Source organism: Typopeltis vanoorti, chromosome 5 (genome assembly GCF_054136105.1).
Source record: "Typopeltis vanoorti isolate ZY-2024b chromosome 5, IOZ_Tvanoo_1.0, whole genome shotgun sequence".
Classification (NCBI taxonomy): Eukaryota; Metazoa; Arthropoda; class Arachnida; order Uropygi; family Thelyphonidae; genus Typopeltis; species Typopeltis vanoorti.
Window position 1 is genome coordinate 53,808,448 of NC_143553.1, and position 12,758 is coordinate 53,821,205.

At 36.9% G+C, this 12,758-nt stretch overlaps 1 protein-coding gene and 1 long non-coding RNA gene across 4 annotated transcripts in view; one reads left to right on the forward strand and one right to left on the reverse strand.

The window, feature by feature from the left end:
- LOC150106416 (dysferlin-like) overlaps window positions 1–6,011 on the reverse strand; it is a 328,783-nt gene extending 322,772 nt beyond the window's left edge. For 2 of the 3 annotated variants that reach the window (XM_090393128.1, XM_090393127.1), the window contains exon 1: window positions 5,665–6,011. In XM_090393128.1, coding sequence (XP_090249254.1) covers window positions 5,665–5,747 — 83 coding nt within the window. In that variant the 5' untranslated portion in view covers window positions 5,748–6,011. Of the gene's footprint in view, window positions 1–104; window positions 242–5,664 lie in introns of those variants that run through there. The other variant, XM_090393129.1, reaches the window with a different exon arrangement.
- The window catches only part of LOC150106417 (uncharacterized), a 55,165-nt gene continuing 47,203 nt past the window's right edge, over window positions 4,797–12,758 (forward strand). The window contains exon 1 of the long non-coding RNA XR_016548349.1: window positions 4,797–4,847. This is a non-coding gene — a long non-coding RNA (uncharacterized LOC150106417). The remainder of the gene's footprint in view (window positions 4,848–12,758) is intronic.

Sequence of the window (12,758 nt, forward strand, 5' to 3'; positions counted from 1 at the left end):
TTGCGAAAGATCCGAAATTATTTTCTAAGTTCGTCATTAAATTCTTATTAACGATAGTCATTCAAACATGTAATTATTTGCAAACAAATACGAAACATTCCTACCTTTCCAAGTACTGTTAAGTTAAAAAATATTCTCCTTTAATGTAACAACTCCTGGAGAATCACAGCACAACACGGGGATTGTTTCGCCGCTGATTGCTTATCGACGCACACCTTACACCTGCCAAACTTCAATTACGTTTCCACCTCCTCTCCAACGGGGTGCATAACTTCTGCGCGGTTCTCCGTCGACTTTCCACCCGGAAGCAAAGCACGTGGGACGAGATGACGTCACACAACTTCACAGTAGTAGACCGGGGTCCATTAAGTCACTAGATCAACCTCTCCTTCCGTCGGTGTAAAGACACAGAATAACTTTACTAGTAGTGCAAGTTCGCCCAAGTCGTGAAAGATAAGTAGGAAGCAAAGGGGTGTTTGGAGAGATGCAAAGTGGGAGCCAGGTTTTCCCTAACTAATGGAAAGTTTTTTTTAAAAAAAGTGCATAACTGAAAATGACCTTCACGAAGTTTATGTTAACAAACAAATGGTGTCACGCTTGAGGGAGATCAAATCAGGTTAAAGCTATCCCTCGGTGAACCTACGGAGGGGGGTCGAGTTGGCATGTAGTGTTGAGGCAACAAAACTACCTCCTGAGTCACGCTAAGTTGGTTAGGATTAACATTTCTTACTGACATTCTTTGAAGTTGTCTGGTTAATGAGGCAACAGTGGCCATCTCAGTTCTTTCTCACCCGCACGCAACCCTAGCATTTTTGTCTTTAAGTGTGCCAGAAAACACTGGAGAAATAAATAAATACGCAGATGGAAATTACGTCGACTTTACCTATAGCGACTGTTTCTCATTGTACTTTTAACGTTGTATTTTAAATAGTGAAATTTTAGTTAGCAATTTTAATGGCCTAAAGTAAATTTAGGTATTTGTATAATTAAAAAGGATAATATCAAAAATGTCCTTATAAGAATTCCGAGTTCTGTTCAGAATATTGACCCAACACCTGACAATCAGGAAGAAAGATGAAAAAAGGTAGTGAAGCGAATCCAACTGTGATGGAAAGAACGTGAAATAAATTCTTCTGTAATTCATTACCCTCTCAATACTTTACGCGTGATATATCCCATTGATGTTTAAGAAAGAAAAAATGATTTAGTTTTGCACGTCATGTACTCAAATACTTTTACGTGATATATCCCATTTCACGGAGTTTAAATCATGCGGAGGATTACAAGAAGCAGAGGAGCAATTGACAGTCTTACATGATGGGAAACAGTTTCTTTAGGGAAAAAGAAAAGGTGGTCGCTTCATTCATATTTGCTGCGCGACATTGACTTATGATTCCGCTACACCTACCTCATTCTGCTCTGTTTTTATTTAATTTCTTTCTCCCTCTTTATTTTTATTCTTTAACATTGTAATGATTACAATATTTTAACACCCAAAGGGGGATAGAAGGGAGAATTAGGAACCGACTTGAAAACTTTAAACTGGCGTGAATTGCTCTGCAATATAATAATATCACAGATTCATTACGTTTTTTTCCCGTAGAAATTTAGAGGAATTCAATAAAAAAAAAGGTGTGCACTCTATAAACAACAGCCTTATTTTATATATATATATATATATATAAGAATTGTGATTGTGCTAAGTATTAGTTATAATAGGAGGGGATGACATTTCTTTTAAATGGTAGCAGATGGTTCGTTTCTTTTAGACTACCAGACGATTTTTTTTTTTATTTATTTACATAGGGTAGACACATTAGGGATAAATAAAGGGAAAATACGACCAGGAAATTTCGATAGGATTGGATGATTGCTTTAGCAGATTTTGTACAGTGGAGATACAGGTTCAAGAAGATATCTGTTGAGAAATAAGATGTCAATTTGTAGAGACGTTAACAGGCAAGAAATAGTCTCACGTGGAAGAGAAAGCCACCTTTTAGGTGCGATGTGTTTATTTCCGAAGATACTTTAAGATGCAAAGTTCTTGCTGCAAGAAAAGAAACTTCTTGATAGAAGACCTGAGGAGCAAAGAATTGAATACTTTCGTTCAAAACAGAAAGCTTATCCTTATATTAAACCATAAACAACTGGTGTTTACTTAAAAAAAGGAAAGAGGATTAACTGATGAGTTGCTTTAGTAGTAAATAGACACAATGTGGGTCGGTCCCTCTCAACTATATGGCATAATTTCCGGAATCCAAATGAACTGAATAGCGAGATTGTTAACTACCATCCCCTCTCTCTCTCACACACACACACACATTAACGTCAGTGTATTCAGCAAATGCCATAAAGAATTTGATTTGTTTGTGTGCGGTGCAGTTTCCATCTTTCAGTTGGATTCACTGACTACAAGGATGGCAATCAATCAAAAGACATTTCATGTTCATAGCTGTACCATTCTAATTTATTGCTTCTTTAAGACGTCTTAAACACAAGATTTTTATACGAAATATGTATAACGACCAGCCTCCGTAAAATTTAAACAATTCGCCGTAAACGATGTAGTGTTAATTTAGATTGCAAAGGAAAGAGAAGATGATACACTGCTAATTAAATTTAATTATCCTTTCCAACAGAAATATTATTAATACAGTGCCTAAACAACAAAATGATCCCATAGCTATCCAGCCTCGATTCAATATGCCCTATACAGAACAATCCCTCAGTATACTACGAAAAGCATGGGAGGAACATGAGATGTTAATTACTTCTTCAGCACCCATTCACCTATGGGAACTTCATCGTGAAGTATCTAATACAGGAGTTACGTCAGCGGGCGTAGCAGTGAAGATAGGGTCTAAGGTTTCTCACACGAAGGAAATGCATCTTATGCATAATTTTGACCAAGAGAGAAGTGGTATGAGCCATTCATCCTACACGCAAATTATCATACAAAGAGATAAGCTATGGGGGAGATTACGGCCAAGTATTTCCCCAAAATCAAATTACTGCAAGCATTGAAATCGGTTGGAATTATGACAAGCAATTAAGGCATAAAGCAAATTTATTATTTATAGTTGGGCGAGCTCTGCCGTCAGTTTGTCTTAGAGAATGGAAAACTCGAATTTCTGGGTGGGGGGGGGAACACTTTCATCTATGAACGAGAAGTGCTATCTACGTCTCAAGCTCTTGTGTGAACGTGTATGGCGCACAAGAGCTCGCAAGTATATCAGGGACTCCCATTCTACTATGATACTGCTTGTAACATCACTGTCCATTTAGGACTCAAGAAGGGGTTTGAAGAACAACGACTATTCCTCACCTCCGAACATATGCGAAATATTCTGTAGAAGACGTGTAAGATAAAAGAAACATTTTTGATCATTTCATACGTGGCCACTTCTGAAATTGTATTTTGTGTGAAAAGATAGTGTCAAAGAGCAGAGAACTAGGAAATGGCTCATTGCGAAAAGGGACGTTGATGTCCTTGAATGTGAAGGTTTGTAATCAAGCGTCATGGTTGCAAACACACAAACAAACCAAAATAAACTTACGATGAGTATTGAATTAAATGTCTTTGGAATTGAATAACAGACTGAATTATAATACCTCAATTTAATCATTTTTCAACATACCCGAGATCTGTTTACGGCCAAATATATTATATTTATTAATTGCAAATGTCTTCCAGCTAGTTTGTCTGTTTGGAGAGAGAAAAATTTGCTGTCCTCATATGAGGCCAGCAAACTTACTTTCAGCTGAAAAGCTCTAAAAGATTTCTCACGTCCCACATCGAAGGGGAAAAGATACGTTTCCTTGCCAGTACAGTATGAAGAGGGTAAACCAGACGAAGACGCCACAAAGAGGTCCTAGATGAATGACTATTACCAGCCATGCAATGTCTGTGAATACTTACAATAAATGAAAGAGGAATTAAAAGAATGAGATGTAGATTTCTAGATGAAAACAGAGCATTCAATATGGTGGCTCGTTTAAAGATGACCGTAGGCAATACGTCAATTCGCAGGGCTGCAAGTTAAAATATAATTTAGAGCATCATTTACCACATCAAAATCCATTCACACAGTGCTTGATCCAATTAAAATCATCTTTGTGAAATCTGCACGTGGAAAGCCATCGGTTGAAATTCTGTCGAGGAAACAGGAATCTTTCTGAACACTCTTAGGCTGAATGAGTCAGCTTCATCTTATACGGACGCGAGTTTCTAATGAACTTGGATTTTAATCTTTGCGAGATAAACAACCTAACCGAAGCTTGCTTATGATTTCACTACAAGATTTCCCAGTTTTAACAAAGAATATCCAACTGAACACTAGCCTAAGATCTGACCTGACATTTTTTTCGCCATGATATTTCCGCACACTCGCGAAAGATTATAAACTTGTAACTTTCATGGATTACAGGTTATAAAAAAATACATTAACGTCTTTTTAAATCATAAGTAAGCTTTAGTAGCTGCTTCGGTCTTAATTTTCAAATCTGATGCTAAAAGAAAAAGAAAAAAAAAAGCTTTTCTCTTATCACAAACTTATAGTCATAGCAGCAATCAGTCGACTATACGAATACTATCAGTGCCAGCTACGGAGTAATCCCAATGTTTAGTTTTACACAGCAGGTGAGGGGGTGTAGTGTATGGTCAAGAGCCTGCTAGACAGGCAGACGCTTGCGTGATGGTCTTTCCGCAGTGACGTCATATTCAAAGGAAATAAAACTGAATAATCATGGCCTCTGTAACTTCTATTAAACTAGAAAAGTGTCTTACATGGTTAAAGAAAAAAGATCGTGACGTCAGTTTTAAAGCAGGATCAGGAAGAATTTAGCAGGTGAGAAGTAGGGAATTAACTAAAGTGTTGAAAAAACAGTAATGCCCATAACTACTTGGAATTCACTGTAAGAATAACAATTTTTTTTTATTGCTTGTCTTCTGATCAAAATTATTCGCTAAATCTATCATGCAATATTAAAATTATAGACACCGTGAATTAATGTGGTTTATGGGTAGATGTTCTTATTTATTTTTGTAAGATTTGTTAAGACTGCGTATGCTGCTACGAAGACCAAGTTAGAACAACCAGTGGACAAATAAATGAACTATTCCCCTTTTAATGTTCTCATTTTTAAACTAAATTTTTCCCACTATAGAGCAAAAGGACACTAATATACGAATAACAATTCTTCTAAAGGCTTATCGGAAACAGTTGAAACTAAAATTGTGTTAAATCTAAATGTTTCGCGGGGGGAAAAAAGTAAATAAACAATTTCTGTGTTGCTGTAAAATCACGTCTGAAGGTCACTTGCCTTCAGGGCAGTTTATGCTGAAAAACTTATGCTTAAACTAAATCATTATTTTTGCTAGATGGCGCGTGAAAAAGACAAAAAAGGACCAAGATAAATCGCCTTTATACTTGTATGAAAAAGCACAATAATATCATTCTTATATAGTTCCTCTTCAACAGATACCAAACTTATCACATTTATCATTTTCGGTTTATTTAACCGCCTGTGACTGACCTAAATACGAGTATTGTAAGGACAAACACGATGGCGAATATTTTAACCGATCTAAGAAAATGATTTTTGTTTAAACGCACTCTACTGAGAAATAGAAGCATGTCTTAATTCTGAACTATTTTTCCCTACCTTGAAGGCTCTTTTATTGCTAAACCCCGTCCTTCGGTGCTATCCTTAGAACTTGTCATTTGAGCCTTGATTTTAGTTTTCATCTTGGGGAATGGACTCCTCCACCGTTCAGGAGTATGACGTGTCAAGAAGTCGTTCAACACTTAAGCACAAGTACATACAGGAATACACTATCGTTCTGTTTCGTCATATTTGTCTCACTCTGTACAGCTGAAATCAATAGGGAAGGAAAAGCGACCTAGCCGTGGATCGCTTTATATAAATCATTAAGAAGGTACCGAAGTGACAGCATAACGTGGTGACTTCTCTGACTGTGTAGAAAGGGAAAAAATTCCAAGTTTTTTTTCATAATCTAAACTTATTCGAATTGAGTTTCTTTAACACATTATTTTAATATAATTTTCTTTCGAATCGTCATAATAGTAAGGGCTACGAGGCCAGCTTGTTCAACGGACTATCCCATATCTCTCTTCGTAAGGAGAAAAGTAGCAACAGCCCCGGAAGACTAAATATAATCTCGAACACACAGCTATTGGCCGCTTTCCACGTTTTAAGTTATACCGTACTCCCCCTTGTAGTATGCTTCACTGCATGCTGCGAGTACTCTACAGGGAGAGAACGGTAGAGTTTCTATTTAACAAATAATAGAGTGGTTATTAAATGACACATTTCTGGTTTGTGCTTTTAATGTACAGGCATATCGAAGGGTGGGTTTCCGTTAGTACAAAGGTATGAATCCAAACGCAGTAGACTTTCCATTTTGTTTGTTTGCATTCTTTCCCTTACAATCAAGGTTGCAATCAAACCAGTTCTCGGAACTAAAGTTTTTGTGAGGAAAATTCAGTTCAGTCAGTGTATAGTGGAGGTTTTTTTTTTTTTTTTTTTAAGCAAAAGGATTGTTGGGGAATGATGTCAGCCATTATCTAGATTTTTCTGCGTAGTTTTACAACCTGAGTTCGATTCTCGTTATTGAACATTTCTCAGTAATTAAATAAGAAATGAAGGCTATGAAGGTCAGGCAGTGTCTGTTAATTGCGTATATTTTTCTGGCAGGTCTCCTTATAAGCCTGCCTAATCCGCCATTGCATGAAAAGCCATCACAAAGATTCTGCGTATTCTAGGATGGATTTAAACTTTGATATTTCCCCGCCATTGCATTACGGAAATGCTCATAATAAAAGGACCTTTTCAACTCAGGAAAAGTTAGTTCATGACAGGTAGAAAGATATTTCGAATCACAAACTCGAGATATTCATCCCTCTAAAATCCAAACTACCCTAAAAAAACATTTCGTGGACTATTGAGTAGTACAAGAGCCCACACGTGACCTGAATGTACTGTTGGTAACGAGGTCTAAGGGACACTGGACCTTGATTTGTGTTGGTGATACCTAATTAGGACTTGGAATAAGAGTGCCGAAAACCTCATTCAGGAGAGAGAGAAAAATCTGGAAACCTACTTAGTTGTATGCATATACAACCAACGGTGGTAGTTAGTTGCAAATATGTAAAAAGTACACTAGGTTGACAAATGACACCTAGTTATGGTCAAAAAATGCGTTTTAATTAAATTTCTAGTACCGAACGGCAACTACTCTTCAGGAAATGCTTTCAACCAATATATATATATGTCGCAACAGGAATATTCTTTCATTCCTAGCGCAAAGCTACTCCTCTCCCCCCCATTGCTGATGACGGCCGCTGTGGTCTGGAGCGAATTCGGGGATCATAATTCGCCCCAAGGATTTTCACTCAGGTTGAACTCTGAACTCCAAGCTGGCCAGTCAACACTTCAACGGTGTCTTGTGGTAACCAGTCTCGGACATGCAATGCAGTATCGCATGGAGCATTGTCGTGTTGAAACATGCAAGGATCAATGACGAAGTACTTTCAGAGTGTCGGAAACATAAAGCTGTCCAGGAAGTCATTAAACGTCATGGTTTTTTTGAGTACGTCCACCAATGAACCAAGCCCCATCCAACTGAAACACCTGAATACAATTAGCGAGCTTCCACGAAATTTGGCAGTTGGAAGGATGCAGTCCTGCTGGAACCGTTACTCGGGTAATCTCCAGGTACAAACACGACCATCAGAGTGAAATATCTGGGAGCGTGATTTTCCGCTCCATAGAACCTTTTTCCAATCTTCTACGGTCCAGGAATGGTGTGAAATACACCATGCCTTAGATTACCACGCTCTGCCGTGGTAATCTAAGGCATACAACTCTCTGCTGATGGATATCCCTTAGCATTTTCCAGGTTGACTGCGAGGTCCGCCGCTGATGACGTGTGGGATGCCCGAACATTCCGAGACAGAGCTTGTCGATCTCAGTCAGTGAATGTCGGTGGTTTCCAAGGCCGTTTTTCTGCTGTGGCCGTACCATCTACGCAAGACATAAGCAACGGTGGATTTCGGTATACTGAGACGGATAGCAATGCCATGACACCCAACTATCATCTCACGCGGGAAGTCTGTCAGCTCAGTTGAATATGGTTACCTTGACATTGTGTACAGTGCAAACGTGGAAGGATCCAAAATGTGCATGGCGCGTAAGGTGTATACAAATATACTTTTGTCAACATACTGTAGGAGATATCCTACTACCACGGCAGCTAACTTTGCAGACAAGTAAAAACATAGATTAAAATACAAAACAATTAATAAAACAAAAAATCCTGCAGACTCGCAGTACCAATGTAGGTCTATAGCATTTCGTGGGTGAGAGTTACTTAAAAAAAAGTTCCCAAGCCAACTGCTAGTGAATTATTGAGGTATTATTGATTAATATCAGTTCAATAAGAGCATTGTGGAGTAGAGAAGCAGGGTGAATTCCGCGATATTTTGTCTCCTTAGTAACTTCAGTTTTGAATTCCATGAATTAAAAGTTTATTTATTTACTTATTTTCTTTACCGATATAAATCAATGATCTAATTAAATGCCGAATGCATTTTCTTTATGAAAAATAAACAGCTTAATGACCCTGATCGGTTTGAATTAAATGCAATAATCAACTGCAATAAAAATACAGCATAATCAACTGATATTTATAACAATTATTGTTAATAACATGAGTAATCAGTTAACAGTATATTAATAATCAGTTATAGTATAATACTTAAAAAATTAACTAAATACAGTTAATTGAAAAAAAAAAAGAATTTCATTTAAATACTCTCGTATCCTATGAAAACGCCTTTGATATGGAATAAAAAGAAATATTTTTAAAAATTAAATTACATACATGAAAAAAAACAGTAGTATAACTGTATAACCGGGTCCACTGAGGATTTTTTTTTCTATATTTTATTAATTGATTTGTATATTTATTTATGTTTTTACTTGTCTGCAAAGCTTAACTGCCTTGGTAGTAGGATATCTCCTACACTATGTTGACAAAAGCGTAACTGAGACTACGGGATATCCCGTAGGCGCAGATGTCTGTATATTGCTTGTGTTTTGGCCGCTTTGTTTGCTTTGCACGATGAAAAATCCCGAGTTTCTGAAAGTGAGAGAGCAGAACACAGGTCTTTCCCACCGAAGGATATCGTCGAACCCGACTACGCTATGGACTCTTAGACGTCCAGATCTTACCACTTTGTAGTTGCTAGCTCATAACGACACATGCTTTATATTTGGAAAAAGTAATGTTCGTATTCTGTTCATTACTAAAAGACCGTTCTCGTGACGTCAGCCTAGTTGGTTGGGTAGATGGTGGTTCCTCACTTTCCAATCAACAAGTTGTACATTCGAATCTGACTGTGGAGGGATGTTTGTAAAAATGTTTAAGCGGTATGAGATCACCATTCTGTTTATTGGAGACATGAAGTGATTTAAGAGAGTACGATGCCATCTGTAGAAAAGTCCAGAATGTTATAATTTGAATCTGATAGATTGACATGATCCGTCTAAGATTCATGTGTTATTACATGTACTACAAGCTTCCGAGGCAAAATTGCTGTATGGATAATGCCTACACAACAATTTCTAGTAAAATAAATGCAATTAAATACGAGTAAATACGGTATATTCAAAATATGTGTTATTTAAATTATATGTTATATAAAAATAAGTAGCATAGCGTTGGGATAATAATCATGCGTTAGCAATAGGTTTTGTGCTTTGAATATCAGGTAGAAAAACTAAGCGGAACTGCATTATATGGGCAATGCTTCAGCGTCATTTAGGTTCCAAGAAATAGTCCTAATCCTCTCTTAAAGACTGCTTTTCTTTAAGAGACGGAAATATTCTTGGTGTCAAGAATGTGAAATGGCACTGTAGGATACTTTTTCCTTCCTGAAGTATTTGGAAAAGCAAATCACCTTGCCTGAGGGTGGTGCAGGTCATTGAAACTAATCCAATGTTTAGTTCGATGCAACACAAGAAGAGTGCTATAAAGCTATAACTACCTGACACTGGATAAGATTAAACTATGTAGTTACTGACCAGATGATTATAACTGAATATTTTCTTTAAGGTTTTGTTGTGTAAACTGTGTAATTTGTCAAGAATATTTTTGTATGTTTCCACCTCCTAGCTGCAAATGCCATGCCTAATTCTTGAAAATACTATTGAATTATAAAGTAACTGTACGCCCACACATGCGAGATCCTTCGACATTTCTGCGCATGTCAGAAGAAGGAGAATCCATTCCCATATTAGAGTAATCAATGCATTTCTTGGGATGAGTGTTTATTATTATACGTCGAAAAATTAGTTTTTCTTTTATGAAAATTCTAGTTCTTAAAGTGGTGACTATTTTGCTTGTACAACATTTGGAGAATTTATATAAAGCACGTGATTTCGAGTGTTGGTGATCAATTCGTACATCCTTTATTTCTTTCTCTCCCTCCTTCAGCATGAATTGACTATTCTTGGCACATTGCCAAGCTCGGTTCTGTGAACTGTGGGAATACAATGAGTTTTCGTTTTAGACTTGATAAATCGGATCTCATGTTATGTCTTATAATATCGCTCGAGTAGAAAACTATCATCAGCAGAGCTAATTAGGTTCTCTTTCCGTTCATTGAGCAGAGATCTTTAGATGCATCAGAAAGAAGATCGGTCCCAGAACTGAGCCTTGAGGGGCACCAGTTCTGATGAAATGGTATTCGCTCAAAATGCTGTTTATTTAAACTATTTGTTTACTACATATTTTCTAAATAATACCGAATTAAGAAAAAAAATTAAATTCACAGACTGGTTTGCCTGCTTTTGTAAGTTAAAATCCAAGTTTCGAGTTAAAAAAAATCATTTCCCCCTACCTTTTGTATACTATTCTACCTTCGGCTGCTAAATCTCTACATCGTCAAAAGTCAGCTTAGTTTGATTCATCGCATTTGAGCGGCAAAAAGAAAGTTCGACTTTATTCTAGTCACTGCCTAGAACTCCCCCTCCCCTCTTAATCATGTTTCAGCCGATCTCTAATATTATGCAATCAAGACATCCTCTCTTGGAAGAAACTTGGATTTTTAATTCCACTAGCCAGTCGATTGAGAAGTACAAAAGTACATACAATAAATATCAGGATTAAGAACATCACCTATTATCTAGTTAGCTTCGGTGGTAGTGAAAGGGACATACCGTTTACCTACTAATTTTCACCAAGGCAGAGCTACACGTACACGAAGTGCTCGCACAGCTTGCTTTTTGCATATTGCGAAAAGGTGACTTCAACATAAGTTATCTTAAATATTCTTTGTAATCTAAATCGAGAAGTTGCTTTGCTTTTAAACTTTTATTGTTTGCTTATGCTAAAAAAATAAAGAACCATATGGTTCTTTGTGAAAGAAAATCAAGTGCAATTTATGAAAAAAAAACATTCACAGAAAATTTAATACTTCATGAATACTTAAATTTGTCTTAAGATTAAAAACAACTTTGCTAATTGCAATTCCAAAATTATAAACATAATGCTGTTCTATTAAAGTTAAATAATAATAATAATATTAATTTTATTATTATTTTGTATTCTCCAGAGAAATTGTAGAGTTCAATGATACTCTTCTTCTGGCACACAGTGAAACGTCATAGTTACAATACAATTGGAAGTAGATACAACATAACCACTTCTGCGGCCCACAACCTTAGCTACTTGAGTCTGGAAGATATTTTCTGATCCTCTCGTATAAGGTCAGAAGGATTCTATTTCTAACCCCACTTAGTAAAAGGACACGTTGACCCCGAGCTACATCGATTCTTCCACAAAACTTTAGAAACATATAGATTTTCTTTTATTAGAATTATTCTTCCACTCCCCTTCGTTTAGTTGCATTCCCACACGACAAGTTTTGTATGCGTGTTTGGTTTGACACCGTAAAACTATGAAACGGTTTCAAAGGACGTGCTTATGAAATTAAAAAAGGTTTTAAATCTTTTCGTGATAAGAAGCTTAACTACTATCTCCGGGCACTTCCTAAAGCAGTCGTCATGCTTGTAAATATTTAAGACTCACACAATGAGCTCTTATGAAACTGCGTAGTGACGTCATGCAACTAAAAAAGCGCATAGATTTCCGAGGTCGAGATGGCGAAAGGCGTTCACTGAGGGGTAGGCGTTAGGTTAATGACTGAAGGAACCGGTTTACTAGACGTTGGTCTATTGTCTTGAGTGTAAGAGGAAAGCTTTGGAAACAATCAGGACAATAGGTCAGTCCGAAGTGCTCCAAGCAAATACACTGAAATCGCAAATGAAAAGGAATAAAAGTGAGAGAGAGAGAGAGAGAGAGAGAGAGAGAGAGAGAGATATGATTAACCGGCAAATTTTGAAGTATTGCCAGTGAAATTGGAAAAGCGTTACGAATCAGTAAACTACGTCATTCTCAGAATGATGATTCATTACCTCGGAACAAGGCTTCTCAGAAAATCCAGTACGTTATGGTTGGTTCTAAGTCAATATTTGGACTTTAAAAGGAAGAATGGATGCCATCAATCTGATAAAGGAAAACAGCTAAGAAAAATGGCCTTTTTCACTTTGTTTCGTGATGACATTCTTCATGAAAGAATAGTTTGTGATATTTGACACCGAAGAAAGTGAGCAATTTTTGAGTTTTAATATTCATACAATGGGACATACATCACTTTTTCACGCTGAAGATG